Raw genomic sequence first — 15,193 nt, forward strand, 5'->3', positions numbered from 1 at the left:
GGCGGGAGGAGCTGGAAGCATCAACTCCCATATGTGCCTTGACTACGCAAGCCCAGGGTTTCGAACCGGCGACCTCAGCATTTCCAGGTCAACGCTTTATCCACTGCGCCACCAACAGGTCAGGCCCAGTACGAAGCTCTTATCCATTGCGCCACCACCTGGTCAGGCTGTGCTCATTGTTGAAGACAGTGATTGATCATAAGACACAGACGAGGACGAGCTAATGGATGGGAGTTTTGACAGTAATGAGGAGTTGTATGAATTTTATGATGAATAAAACTTGAGTTCAATAACTTTATGTATTACATTTTTTTTCAAATTTCAGACCCCAAAATTAAGATGCGTCTTATATGTGGGAGCGTCTTATACATGGGGAAATGCAGTATTCTCATTTGTTGTTAGGAATTTTGGGTGTTTTAGTTGGTTTAGCACACTTATGTTAAAAAGTCTGCCCTGTATAAATACATCCCTTTGCTCTCTTGATGGTCAAATGGACATTTTGAAAAAAAGTGTACTACATAAAGTTATTGAACTCAAGTTTTATTCATCATAAAATTAATACAACTCCTCATCACTGTCAAAACTCCCATCCATTAGCTCGTCCTCATCTGTGTCTTATGATGAATCACTGTCTTCAACAAATGAGCACAGCCTGACCAGGCGGTGGCGCAATGGATAAGAGCTTCGGACTGGGACCCAGAGGACCCAGGTGCAAGAGGCTGGTGAGGAGGGGTCGTGCTGCTACTTTTTCCTCTCTTCTTTCCAGTTCCCTGTCCCAATCTCTACATGGAGTTCAATGGTCTGACATTTACTGTGGATCCTGTCAGCTTGCTCTGGGGGAACCTCTTCTGCCTGGATTTATACCGCAGCTTGGAACAGTTCAAAGCCATCTACAAGCTGGAGGACTCGAGCCAGAAAGACGAACACCTGGACATCCGACTGGACGCCTTCCGGTTGAAGGTAGGGAGAGAGCGGGACTTGGTCCTGTTGACGGGCGCAGCTGCGCTGCTCCCCGCATTGTGACCCGGGGGCTGGTCTGCCTGTCGGACAGGAGTAAGGAAAATACTTCTACAACCCCCATGGCTTTCCCTTGTGTACTGATGGTGTGGTGTGGAGGTACACAGCTGGCCATTCTGAATTCGGTTTCGTTTCCTTTCCGAAGGTGAGCTTCCCTCTGGAGAAGAGAGAGCAGGCCGGGTTGCATCGGCCCCAGGCCCTTGTCTTCTCTGCATCAGGCATGACCGCCACCAACACTCGTCACGCCCCGCACTGCAGCTGTCCCGACCTCCAGAGTCTCTTCCGCGGCTTTGCTGCAGCTGAGTTCTTTCATTCCAATTATGTTCGCTTCCCCAAGGTTCCCGGCGGCTTCAGCCTTCTGCACATGCTCTTTATGCATCATGCCTTCCAGATGGAGGCCAGCCGCCCTCAGCCTCATACCCTCCCTTCCCAGAGGCCTAAAGCTTCCCAGGATCTCTGGTCCGTCCACTTCCCCCAGATCTCCTTGGACTTTGAAGGAACAGAGAACTTTAAAGGCTGTGCCCTGAATTTTGTGGCCCCCTTCCCCTTGTCCGTCTGGGCCTGCCTACCCCTTCGCTGGCAGCAGGCCCAGGCCCGGAAGCTCCTTTCTACCGCAGAAGGGAGGCTGAAGCCATCAGCCAGCTTCGGCAGTCCTGTTCAGTCAGAGGCCCTCACCCCTGACGTTGCGTCCCACATGAGGTCAAAGACGGAGCATGACTTGAAAAGCCTGTCGGGCCTTACAGGAGCGACGGAAGTTCTGAGAGAAGGCAGCGGCAGTGCAGACGACAAGGAGCCCGTGGCGGAGCCGGAGGACGTGGCAGATGTTCACGTGCTCGTGCACTGCCCTGATCACGTCCGGGTGCGGCTGGACCACTACCAGTACCTGGCCCTGCTCCGCCTGAAGGAGGTGCTGCAGGGGCTGCAGGAGCAGCTGGCCAAGGACACGGAGGCCATGACCAGGGCCCCCCTGCAGGACCGGACGGCGTGCGTCGGGGTCCTGCTGCCCAGCGCGGAGCTGGCTCTGCTCATGCACCCTGCCCCCAGTGCTGCTGAGGCCGACTCTGCGGGCTCAGACACCACCAGCCTGGTGGACTCGGAGCTCTCTCCTTTGGAGGACCGGGAGCTGAAGTCGGACGCCTCCTCGGACCAGGGCCCAACAAGCCCCGAGAAGGCTCTGGAGGACAGCAGCATTGAGAATCTGGATGCGTCCCAGGAGAGGCCCCCGCCTCTCCACAGCAACGGCGAGCTGCAGGACCTGGGTCCCCTGGCGCGGCAGCTGGCCGGGAAGGGCCGTGAGGCGGTTCATTCCCTGGAGGCCAAGAGACTGAGCAGAGCCCAGCCGTCCAGCTCGGCAGCAGTGCTGAAGGCCCCCGGTGTTAGGGACCCTGCTGTGAATGGGCAGGGCGAGCTTGTGCCCCTGAGGAACATCGAGGGAGAACTGTCAAGTGCTATTCACATGACCAAGGACGCCACCAAGGAGGCTCTGCATGCCACCATGGACCTCACCAAGGAGGCGGTGTCTCTGACTAAGGATGCCTTCAGCCTGGGCAGAGACCGAATGACCTCCACCGTGCACAAGATGCTGTCCCTGCCCGCAGCCAAGTGAGTGGTTCTCTGCCTCCTTCAGTCAGCCCATCTCTCCCTCCGAGCTGTGCTCGTTGGACTGACTTCCAGTCTCTTACTGGAAGCGTCTGTAGGTTGGGATGTACTGTGTAGTCCAGAAGAATACGTAGAGGGGCCTGTTTCATGTGGCCAAGCCTCTGGTTTTCTGAGCTGCCTGCAGGACAGTGGAGGCGTCTCAGGCTGCTGGGAGGATGCAGGTACAGCAATCAGAGAGACTCAGTTTCAGGCTGCCTCTAATTCTGTGATAGGGGAAGAAGTGGAAATTGTGATAAAATAATGCAGAGTCCTGTGGATTTTCATATACTTTCACATATCGAAGCCTATTCTTGGGTAGTTTTTTGTTTTTTTTTTCTTGAGTAGTTTTTATGCCAACATATATTGCTTCTTGGGATTAAATTATGTACTGTATTTCCCCATGTATAAGATGCACCTTAATTTTGGGGCCCGAAAATTGAAGAAAAAGTATTACATAAAGTTATTCAACTTAAGTTGTATTCATCATAAAATTCATACAACTCCCATTCATACAACTCATTGCTGTCAAAACTCCCATCCATTAGCTTGTCTTCATCTGTGTCGGATGATGAATCACTGTCTTCAACAATGAGTGCAAAAACCAGCAGGAGCCCTGGCCGGTTGGCTCAGTGGTAGAGCATCGGCCTGGCGTGCAGAAGTCCTGGGTTAGATTCCCGGCCAGGGCACACAGGAGAGGCGCCCATCTGCTTCTCCACCCCTCCCCCTCTCCTTCCTCTCTGTCTCTCTCTTCCCCTCTTGCAGTGAGGCTCCATTGGAGCAAAGATGGTCTGGGTGCTGGAGATGGCTCCTTGGCCTCTGCCCCAGGTGCTAGAGTGGCTCTGGTCGCAACAGAGCGACGCCCTGGAGAGGCACAGCATCGCCCCCTGGTGGGGCAGAACGTTGCCCCCTGGTGGGCGTGCCGGGTGGATCCCGGTTGGGCGCATGCGGGAGTCTGTCTGACTGTCTCTCCCGGTTTCCAGCTTCAGAAAAAAAAAAACAAAAAAAACCCAGCAGGAAATGCAAGTATAAAATCTACAACTACTGTATAAGACGCATCCAGTTTTTGGACCCCAAAATTTTCAGAAAAGGTGCATCGTATAATTATACGTGGGGAAATACGGTATCTCTTCTTTCTCTGACTCACTGTTATTGATACAGATATGCTGTATCAGAGTAATAATGCCTGGTGTCTGTATGATATTTTATTGTTTTCAGTGGGCTCTGGGGGAGCATTTTGTTGATTTGATCCCCACAGTAGCCTGGGGGGGTCACTGCAGATATGTGTGTCCCTGGTATACGGGATAGTCGAGGACACTTGAGGCCTCAGGAGGACGCGCCCGTGAACCCTGTATTGTGGGTAAAACGCTGGGGCTTTGGGCTGGCTCTCTCTGGTGCCCTCTGTCAACATCTGTGAGAATAATGCAGAAGGAAGGATTCCACCCACTCATTCGGCATTAATTTTTGAGCCCTACTGTGTGCCATTCTCTGTCTTAGGCACTGGAGGTAAGTAGGAAATAAGCAGAAAAACAAATGTGGTCAGAAGAATGCAAAGGAACAGATTTTTCCATGGGGTGCCTGTGGCTTCAGGAAGGATAGTGGAGGCTCCGGGAAATCTTCGTTGGGACATGTTGTGGTTTGGGGATCGTGGTATGAAGACCAGTGGCTTTAGAGCTTTTGTCTAAGTGGATTGTTTCATGTGGCTGAGCCTTTGGTTTTCTTTGTCTTTTATTTTATTTTTATTTTATTTTATTTTACTTTGTTGTTTTTACTAAAGAGGAAGGAGAAGAGAGAGAAAGATAAGAACATCTATCTGTTCTTATATGCGTCCTGAGCAGGGATCGAACCCACAACCTCTGTACTTGGGGACAATGTTCTAACCATCCGAGCTGTCCAGCCAGGGCTAACTGGATTGACTTAAGTGGGGATCTCAACATTGCCTGTGGGCATGCTAGAACCTGCTAGGCACAGGTAGTCGAGGAGGAAGGAGAGAGGAAAACAAAGGGATAAACAATATAATTCTAGCCAACATGTACAGAGTGTTTTCTATGTGTCAGGCACTGTCCTAAGCACTTATTACAGTATTAATCCATTGAATTCTTGAATCAGCCCGATAAGGTAGGTACTAATATCGCTCCCCATTTTACAGATGGAAAACTGAGGCTCAGAGGGTTAAGAAACTTGGCTCACAATCATGAAGCTTGGGAGTGGTGAGGTGAGGATGGACAGTCTGGACTCCCAGTCACCAGCCTTTTCTAAATGGAGAGTCAGGGGGGTGGGGAAAGAGAAAAGAAAGGTGTGTGATACAAGGTCTTTTTGTTTTTGACAGACAGGGAGAGTCAGAGAGAGGGACAGACAGGAAGGGAGAGAGATGAGAAGCATTAATTCTTCGTTGTGGCTCCTTAGTTATTCATTGATTGCTTTCTCATGTGTGCCTTGACTCAGGGGCTTCAGCAGGATAAGTGACCCCTTGCTCAAGCTAGTGACCTTGGGCTCAAGCCGGATGAGCCCGCGCTCAAGCTGGAGACCTCGGGGTTTCAAACCTGGGTCCTCAGTGTCCCAGTCCGATGCTCTATTCACTGCACCGCTGCCTGGTCAGGCAGGCTCTTTTTTTAAACGACTTTCTCCCTGTGCGGGCCAGTGGTCTTTTCCCAGCCCTCCTTGCTCTGGACTCCTCTGTGGCAGTGACTTCCGCCACTCAGTTCATTCCGAGCATGTAACTGCCCAGCTGCACGCTGGGAGGAGGCTTCGTCCTGGCTGTTCTCTTCTTCCTTTCATTCTCTGAAGGTAACTATTCCATCCCCTTGGTCATAATACTGATTTTTTTAATTATAAAGATGACTGCTCATTCTCATGACAGTGTAGAAAATAGAAGAATACAGAAGAACACATAAAAGTCACTTATGATGACACTATCCAGAGATAGCCATTATTTATATTTGAATCTATTTTCTTTTAATGTTTATACATATATTTGATATCCAGGTGAATGCTTATATGTGTATACACATATTACACATACACTGTTTTTACAGTGGGGTTATACTAGTTCTATAGGATATAGAAAATGTCCAATTTTATTCACGTAATGTTTTATTGTGAATATTTTTCCATTCATTAGGCATTTGTGTATGTAATTCTTTTTTTTTTTTTTTTGTATATTTTTCTGAAGCTGGAAACGGGGAGAGACAGTCAGACAGACTCCGCATGCACCCGAACGGGATCCACCCAGCACACCCATCAGGGGGCGACGCTCTGCCCACCAGAGAGCGATGCTCTGCCCCTCCGGGGCGTTGCTCTGCCACCACCAGAGCCACTCTAGCACCTGGGGCAGAGGCCAAGGAGCCATCCCCAGCGCCCGGGCCATCTTTGCTCCAATGGAGCCTCGGCTGCGGGAGGGGAAGAGAGAGACAGAGAGGAAGGAGAGGGGGAGGGGTGGAGAAGCAGATGGGCACTTCTCCTGTGTGCCCTGGCCGGGAATCGAACCCGGGACTTCTGCACGCCAGGCCGATGCTCTACCACTGAGTGAATCGGCCAGGGCTGTGTATGTAATTCTTAATTGCTCTATTATATTCTAGCAAATAGATGTATCATAATTTATTCATCCATTCCACTGTCTAGGTGAGGGTCATTTAATCTGTTTCCAGTTTTTCTCAGGTACAATCAATGCTGTGTTAAAAGTACACACTGCTGAGCCCACTGCAGGCTTCCTCACTCAGGGAGTCTCACACCGGTTGTTCCTGTCTGTTCCCACATGCTGGCTCTTTTATTTTTATTTTATTTTATTTTATTTTATTTTATTTTATTTTATTTTTTGTTTGACAGAGACAGAGAGGGGGAGAGATAGAGACAGACAGACAGGAAGGGAGAGAGATGAGAAGCATCGGTTCTTTGTTGTGGCTCCTTAGTTGTTCACTGATTGCTTTCTCATATGTGCCTTGACCGGGGGGCCACAGCAGAGCCAGTGACCCCTTGCTTGAGCCAGTGACCTTGGGCTCAAGCTGGTGAGCCTTGCTCAAACCAGATGAGCCCGTGCTCAAGCTGGCGACCTCGGGGTTTCGAACCTGGGTCCTCTGCTTCCAGTCTGACGCTCTATCCACTGCTCCCCGCCTTGTCAGGCATGCCAGCTGTTTTAGAAAACTATTAATTGAATTCCTCATTGGAAGTCTTTTTTCTCTAATTTGTTTGAGAAAGCCAGGTCAAACTTCCTAAAACAGTGGTCCCCACCCCCCCCCGGGCCGCAGACCGTTACCAGTCCGTGGGCCGTTTGGTACTGGTCTGCAGAGAAAGAATAAATAACTACATGTTTTATTTATATTTAAGTCTGAACGATGTTTTATTTTTAAAAAAATGACCAGATTCCCTCTGTTACATCTGTCTAAGATGCACTCTTGACGCTTGTCTCGGTCACGTGATACATTTATCCGTCCCATCCTAAAGGCTGGTCCGTGAAAATATTTTCTGACATTAAACCGGTCCGTGGCCCAAAATAGGTTGGGGACCACTGTCCTAAAATACAGGTATGATCTTGTTATTTCCCTACTCTGAAGCCTTTAGGATTTTTCCTTATACTTCCAGAATTTAGTTGAACTTTTTAGTGTGGCATAACCAATTTTTACGGTGTGCCCCATGCCAGGGTACAGTTTAAAAAAAAAAAATAGACGTTAGGTTTTATAGCAGCTTTAGGTTCGTAGCAGCACTGAGTAGAAGGTACAGAGGGTTTCCATATACCTCCTGCACTTGATAGTTTTCCAAGCACTTTTCATATATAATCCTGTATCCAGGGTTTTCTGTAATCTGGCAGCAACCCATGTGGTAAAGTGAAAAAAATACTTGGCAAGAAGGTAGTAACTTCGGGTTTTCTTAATTCCACCTTGAACTGTGACCTTGAGTCAGTTTCTTCTTCTGTAAAATGGGAGGGTAGGATTACAAGCTCTTTGAAGGCTTCTTTCACTGTCCCAGTGCTTTTCCAACTTCATCTTCCGTTGCTCTCCCCCCAGAATTTATGCCCCAGTTGGGCTGAGCTGCTTACTAGTCTCAAAAGGCACTCTGTCTTCTGGCTGCACGCCTTTGCGTATACTGGTTCTTCCCTATAAAATGCCCCTTTCCCTGTCTCTCTCACAGTCCTTCAAGGACCAGCTCAAATGCCATCTCCTTCTGCAAAGCCACTCTCGACCCCCTTCTCCTCCTCCCTTGTCCTCTTTGCTGTGGCCTAGCCTTTGGCTTGTACCTCTGTCCTTCTCTTACGGTGTGTAACTTACTCCCATATGATGTTATTTATGTTGAGTCTCCTCCCTCCTTCTAGATTATAAATTGTTTGAGGACAGGGGATGTGTTATTCATTATTTAATTCACCGTCCACCTCTGCCCTGTGCCTAGTATGGTGCCTTGTATGCAGAGGTTATTGAGTAAATACTTGTGGAACGACCGTGGGTGGATTCAGGTGCCATTCATTAGCAAGGGGCTGTAGTTGGTCTCTTCTCTGTATGGGATGACCTTAAATAACAAACAACATTTAATGTTGATGTGGGAAGGGCTGCTTTTGCAGTTTGAAATGCTGGCATATGAGGGTTCAGAAAGACCAGTTGTTGTGTAATGGTGACCCCCCCACCCCCCCAATAGCAGGTAATAACTGACATCAGAGTTCATGTATTATACTAGCTGTCTGGGCAGAAATGGATGGGTATTGCAAGAGGTCGGAACAGTGTTTCCGAAGCCACATCTGTGGGTTTTGTGTTTGTTTTTTAAACAGGGAGCCCATGGCCAAGATAGATGAGGGGGTGGCAGCCCCTGTGAGCGGAGGCACCAGCCGGCTCCGGTTCTTTTCCATGAAGAGGACAGTGTCTCAGCAGTCGTTTGATGGGGTCTCGTTGGATGGCAGTGGCCCCGAAGACCGGATCTCAGTGGACAGTGATGGCAGCGAGGGCTTTGTGATGCTCCTGGAGTCCGGTGAGTGGGGGCCGAGCCCGCTGGCGCTCTGGAAGTCCAGGAGAGGTTCTGCTGCCGCCTGTCCTCAGGCCGGCAGGGAGAAGGAGCTGAGGTTCATCAAGTAGACATTTTCCTAACCCAAACCAGAAGAAGATACATTTTAATGGGACATGTGGCTCTCGTTTTATCCCCATACTTTACGGGTCAGTGTTTTCCAACCTCCTGTCCGTGGACCTGTGTGCCGGAAATTTTGTGCTGGTTCACTCAGGAGTTACCCACCCCAATGTTGTATGAGACTATAGACCCAGGGCTTTTAGCCAAATTTGCTTATGCTCAGGTGTTCTGCCTTAGTGCTCCCTTCTCCTATTTTCACCAGTCCCGAGTGTAAAAAGGGTGAAAACTGCTGTTCTCGGTTATTGGTTAGTGCTTGGCCTTCATGACAGGGCGGGACCAGTCTCCCAGCCGCCTCGCTGCTCTGGGGGACCAGCTTGGGGCTGGTCAGAGGTGGGTGGGCCTGTTGTCTGGTTTGTGCCTAACTTTGTATTTATTAATGGAAAATAGGAGCTTTTTGTCAATGATAAAATGAATAACTTTTAGGAGTTAGGTTAAGTATTGGACATTAACACTGGTTCTTTCAGTTTACTGAAATGCAAACTGTAAAAATCATCCCATAAGTACCTAAATGAAAATAAAAGGGGCATGTACCGTTTCTTAAGCTGGCGGTGTGTGCACATGTTTTTTTTTTTTTTTTTTTTTTTTTCTTCATTTTTCTGAAGCTGGAAACAGGGAGAGACAGTCAGACAGACTCCCGCATGCGCCCGACCGGGATCCACCCGGCACATCCACCAGGGGCGACGCTCTGCCCACCAGGGGGCGATGCTCTGCCCCTCTGGGGCGTCGCCATGTTGCGACCAGAGCTACTCTAGCGCCTGAGGCAGCGGCCACAGAGCCATCCCCAGCACCCGGGCCATCTTTGCTCCAATGGAGCCTTGGCTGCGGGAGGGGAAGAGAGAGACAGAGAGGAAAGCGCGGCGGAGGGGTGGAGAAGCAAATGGGCGCTTCTCCTGTGTGCCCTGGCCGGGAATCGAACCCGGGTCCTCTGCACGCTAGGCCGACGCTCTACCGTTGAGCCAACCGGCCAGGGCTGTTTTTTTTTTTTTTCATTTTTCCGAAGTTGGGAACGGGGAGATAGTCAGACAGACTCCCGCATGTGCCCGACCAGGATCCACCTGGCACGCCCACCAGGGGGCGATGCTCTGCCCCTCTGTGGTGTCTCTCTGTTGCATCCAGAGCCATTCTAGCACCTGAGGCAGAGGCCAGAGAGCCATCCTCAGCACCCGGGCCAACTTTGCTCCAATGGAGCCCTGGCTGCGGGAGGGGAAGAGAGAGACAGAGAGGAAGGAGAGGGGGAGGGGTGGAGAAGCAGATGGGCGCTTCTCCTGTGTGCCCTGGCCGGGAATCGAACCCGGGACCCCTGCACGCCAGGCTGATGCTCTACCGCTGAGCCAACCGGCCAGGGCCTGTTTTGTTTTTATTTTTAACTTTTTATGGGAAGTTTCAAATATCTATAAAAGTAGACAGAATGAAACCATGAGCCTTATGTACCCATTACCTAGCTTTAGATACTAACAACTCACATTCTTTTTTTTTTAAACTTTGTTTTTTAGATTTTATTTATTGATTTTTGGAGAGAGGGGAGAGAGAGAGAAAGAAGGAAAGAGAGATAGATGGGAGAAGCAGGAAGCATCTACTTGTAGTAGTTGCTTCCTGTATGTGCCTTGACTGGGCAAGGCCGGGGATTCGAACCGGCAACCTCAGCGTTCCAGGTCGACACTTCATCCACTGCGCCGCCACAGGCCCTGCGTGGCCATTCTTGTTTCACACATACTTCTGCCCACTTCCCTTCCTCCCATATTGTTTTGAAGAAAATATCAAACATATAATTTAATCCATGAATATTTTCATTATGCATCTCTAGAAAATACAGACTTTTAATTGTAAAGGACACAAAAATTTACCATCTTAACTATTTTCAGCTATAATCAGTTGGCATTAAGTACATTCAAACAGTTGTGCAACCATCACCATTATCCATTTCCAGAACTCTTTCCATCTTGAAAAAACTGAAACCCTGTAGTTCCACATTCCCTCCTCCTCCAGCCCTGTCATTCTGCTTTCTTTCCCTATGACTCTGAGCCCTCTGGGGGCATCATATAAGTGGAAGCCTAGAGTACTTGTCCATTTGTGACTGGCTTGTTTCACTTAGCACAATAGCCTCAAGGCTCATTCACATGGTAGTCTGTGCCAGAATTTCCTTCGCATTTTGTTTATCCATATATCCGTCCAAGCATACTTGGGTTGCTTCCATTTATAGACTTTTTAAGTGCACGTGCATGTCAGAGAAAAACAGCGTCTGAGACCGAGAGAGACAGACAGGAAGGGAGAGAGATGAGAACCATCAATTCTTTGTTGAGGCTCCTTAGTTGTTCATTGATTGCTTTCTCATATGTGCCTTGACCGGGGTGCTGGGGCTCCAGCAGAACCAGTGACCTTTTGCTCAAGCCAGTTACCTTTGGGCTCAAGCCAGCGACCATGGGGTCACGTCTATGATCCCAGGCTCAAGCTGGTGACCTCCAGGTTTCGAACCTTGGTCCTCAGTGTCCCTCCCAGGTTGACACTCTGTCCACTCTGCCTCTGCCTGGCTAGGCTATTTACAGACTTTAAAAAATTTGATAAAATACCATTGTCATATTTCTAAAAATTAACAGTTCTTTAAATTCATCAAATATGTAGTTAGTTTCAAAGTTCAGTTGTCTCATAAGTGTTTGTTTTTTTTTAACAGAGACAGTCAGAGAGAAGGATAGATAGGGACAGACAGACAGGAACGGAGAGAGATGAGAAGCATCAATCGTTAGTTTTGCGTTGCAACACCTTAGTTGTTCATTGATTGCTTTCTCATATGTGCCCTGACCATGGGGCTACAGCAGACCCAGCAACCCCTTGCTCGAGCCAGCGACCTGGTGAGCTCTGCTCAAACCAAATGAGCCCGTGCTCAAGCTGGCGATCCCGGGGACTCGAACCTGCTCCACATCCCAGTCCGACGCTCTATCCACTGCGCCACCACCTGGTCAGGCTGTTGTTTTGTTTTTAACAGTTGTCATTGCTTTTAGAGATTGTATATATATTTTTAAGTTTCTTAAAATATTTTTCCATTGATTTGAGAGAGGAGAGAGAAGAGAGGAGTAAAGGAGAGTGAGAGGGTAAGAGAGAGAGAAGCAGCTCGTTTCATTTAGTTGTACACTCATTGATTGCCTATTGTATGTGCCCTGACTGGGGATTGAACCCGCGACCTCGGTGTGCCAGGATAATGCTTTACCTACTGAGCCACCTGGTGGTCAGGGCTAGAGCTTGAATTTAAACAGAAGTTTTTGACATTCAAGCTCTTCTGTTGTCTTTTTCATGCAGAGTCTGGCCCAGAACCTCTCCTACCAGGACCTCTTCCCAGTGCCTCGGACGGTGCTGGCGTTCCAGGAAGCCCTGTTGTGGACAGTTACGGCCACGGGTCGCCAGAGGCCAACAGTTTGGTCTCGCCCAGTGGGGAAGACCTCAGCCTTCACCCGGTCAGCGGTTGTGCTTTTCTCTTTGCAGAGGGCGGGCTCCAGGCTGGAAGCTCAGGACCCGGCTAAGAGAGTCTCCTTTTCCAGGTCTCCGTTCTGGTTCTGAAGGTGAATGAGGTGTCTTTGGGGATTGAGGCACGTGGCGAGGACCTGAGCGTGGCCCTGCAAGCAGAGGGGCTGAGCCTGCAGCAGCCAGGCACCGTGGGGCTTTGGCAGTTCTTCCATGGACAGAGCCCGGGTAAGGTGGCGTCATTCCTGGAGAGAGGTTCGGCTCGTCGGGCAGCGGTAGTCTGACTGCCCCTGTCACTGCCCTCGCGGCAGCTGCCCAGTGCCAGGCCCTTCACTGTCTCTCCAGCAGCCACTGGGAGGAGGAGGAACTCCGACCAAGCCTCGTTCTCACAAGGAACTTCCCGGAGCTCTTTCTGGGGCTTTGCCTTCAGCCGGTGTCCTCCATTTTCCTTCCCCACATGCTCCTTAAGCTCAGACGTGAGGACGGTGGCCACTCTCTCATTTGTGTGGCTACTGGCGTCAGATTATATCTGACCTGGGAACTTCTGCCACTCAGAATAAGCCCTTTGCTGTGAACTGTCATTTATACTTTAAAAGATGACAGGAAAACTCTGGGCTTGTGCTACATGCTTCATTTAAAAACTTGTTTTTTAAAATGATGAGTAAATTAATAAAGAATACTTAATAAGTATATGTAAAGTATAAAAAATAACACAACGAACCATGCACCCACCACCTAGTTTAATAAATAGAGCAGGACCATTAACCTTGAAGTCCCTGAAAGCTCCTCTCCTGACCCTCTCTGTCTCGTCAGACGGGACTGTGGCTCCTGAATTCTGTATTTCTCATTCTCTGGCTTTACAGTTCTCCTGCATGTGTTTGTATCAGAGCGTTGTTCAGCTTTGCAAGGTGTGAGCTATTAAATGGAATTATAGTATTTTTTGGTGATTTGCTTCTTTCAAGTAATATATTCTTCAGACTCTCCCAGGTTGAGTTCGCCATAACTCCTTTTCCCTACTATGTAATACTCTCTTGTACAAATACACTAGAGTATTATTGCTTTCTAAAGAACAGATTTATTGAGGAATAGTTTGCACACTGTGGAATTCACTCATGGTAAATGTGCCATTCAGTCGATATTCGTAAGTTTCCAGAGTTCTGTGACCGTCACCATCATCCCTGAAGTGCCTCTTATGTCCTTCACTTCATTGACTCCTTCAGTCTTTTCTGAACAGACATTGGCATTGTTTCCAGTATTTTTGCTATTTCAAATAGGGTTGCCTTGAACATCCTTGTACATGCCTTCTAGTAGGTACAGTATGTTGGAGAGCTTCCCCATGTATATTCCTGATGGCATAACTTCTAGGTCATCAGGGATGGTATAGCTTTAAGTGTACGAGATAACACCAATTCGTTTTCCGAAATGGTTGTACCTATTTGCAGGTATATGAAGTTGTTCTGTATCCTTGGCTACTCTGAGATTGCTCTTTATGGAGTTTTATGATTAGCATAGACTCTGCTTGGCTTTATCAGACCTGGCTATCTTTGAGAAGACCAGGACTTGAAGAAAGGAAGACGTTCAAATTTGGCAGAGTTGAGGGTTTTGTGTTTTCAGAGCTCTTCCTGGGCCATTATCAGCAAGGCCAGTTGTTCTGGTCCTTAGCCCCCTTCCGCCATGGGCATGATAGCAAAGTAGCTAAACCCATGGCCTTTGCAGTCGGGCTGCTGTGTTCAAACCCTACCCTTGCTATTGAAAGTTGTGTGACTTCTGGCGAGTTATTCTCTGGGCCTCAGTTCCTTCACCTGTGAGTTGGGCAGGATGATAAGACTTTTGGTACAGGGTTGTTATGAATATTAAATATATGCAAGGTGCTTAGGACAGTCCCTGCCTGTTATTAATGTTTTTCTTCTGTCTTTCTTCTCAAAGGTACAGGCATTCAAGAGTCCTCAGCTTTGAAGAGTTGCCTTGTCAGGCCCGCGGTGGGCCTCCGCTTCGAGGCGGGGCCTGGTGCAGCCGTCCACTCCCCGCTGGCCGCCAAGAACGGCTTCCTGCATCTGCTGCTGCAAGGCTGTGACCTGGAGCTGCTCACATCGGTGCTCAGTGGCCTGGGGCCCTTCCTGGAGGACGAGGAGGTTCCAGTGGTCATCCCCATGCAGATCGAGCTCCTGAACGCCAGGGTCACCCTGAAGGTCAGAGGGACTGTGGCTTTTCCACCAGGCTTTGTCAGGCGAGGAATTCTGGCAGTGACAGTGTTAACCTCTTGCCCTGTCACTGTGAGAGATGAGGAGCACTTTGGGAATTGGATGTTAGCATTCTTTTTTTTATTTTATTTTATTTTTATTTATTTATTATAGAGAGAGGAGAGAGAGAGAGAAGGAGGGAGGAGCAGGAAGCATCACCTCCCATATGTGCCTTGACCAGGCAAGCCCAGGGCTTTGAATCGGCAACCTTAGCGTTTCCAGGCTGACGCTTTATCCACTGCGCCACCACAGGTCAGGCGACGTTAGCATTCTTTGTCGATATCATAGCGGTACAGAAATACGAGCTGCTGTCAGGAAGTCCTGGGCTCAGGTCAGACCTTGTCTCCGGCACTGACCTTGTCTTGGCCTGCCACCTGACCGTGCGCCTGTGACCCTAGTTTATCTGGTCCCCGGCTCCGCACGGGACAGACTCAGTTGTGCCTCTTGTACCCTGCCAGAGTGTGCAGACAAAGAGTGACATGGAAGTCTTCAGGCCGAGTAGCTGAGCGTGGGCTGTGCCCTCCACTGCTGCGCTGGGAGGGCATCACGCGGTCTCCCTCTTCCTGCAGGACGACATGCCCCCCATCTACCCGACGTCCCCGGGCCCCATCCCCGTCACTCTGGCCGTGGAGCACGTTGTGCTGGAGCGGAGTGATGATGGCGTGTTCCATGTGGGCGGTGAGTCGGGCTGGCGGCCCCCTGGCTCCTCTCCTTTTCCTCTTGTGAGGGGTCGGGTGACAGCAGGG

The 15,193-nt window shown here is 49.4% G+C and overlaps 1 protein-coding gene across 3 annotated transcripts in view; it reads left to right on the forward strand.

Moving 5' to 3' along the window:
* Positions 1 to 15,193, forward strand: part of BLTP3A (bridge-like lipid transfer protein family member 3A) — a 69,509-nt gene that overhangs the window by 47,476 nt on the left and 6,840 nt on the right. For all 3 annotated transcript variants that reach the window (XR_010731950.1, XM_066280734.1, XM_066280606.1), the window contains exons 13-19: positions 767 to 960; positions 1,163 to 2,619; positions 8,405 to 8,601; positions 12,046 to 12,200; positions 12,285 to 12,435; positions 14,134 to 14,396; positions 15,017 to 15,125. Coding sequence is in view for 2 of the 3 variants with exons in the window: in XM_066280734.1 (XP_066136831.1) it covers positions 767 to 960; positions 1,163 to 2,619; positions 8,405 to 8,601; positions 12,046 to 12,200; positions 12,285 to 12,435; positions 14,134 to 14,396; positions 15,017 to 15,125 (2,526 nt within the window). In the remaining variant the exon portion in view is untranslated. The remainder of the gene's footprint in view (positions 1 to 766; positions 961 to 1,162; positions 2,620 to 8,404; positions 8,602 to 12,045; positions 12,201 to 12,284; positions 12,436 to 14,133; positions 14,397 to 15,016; positions 15,126 to 15,193) is intronic.

This window comes from Saccopteryx bilineata, chromosome 1 (assembly GCF_036850765.1).
Source record: "Saccopteryx bilineata isolate mSacBil1 chromosome 1, mSacBil1_pri_phased_curated, whole genome shotgun sequence".
Classification (NCBI taxonomy): Eukaryota; Metazoa; Chordata; class Mammalia; order Chiroptera; family Emballonuridae; genus Saccopteryx; species Saccopteryx bilineata.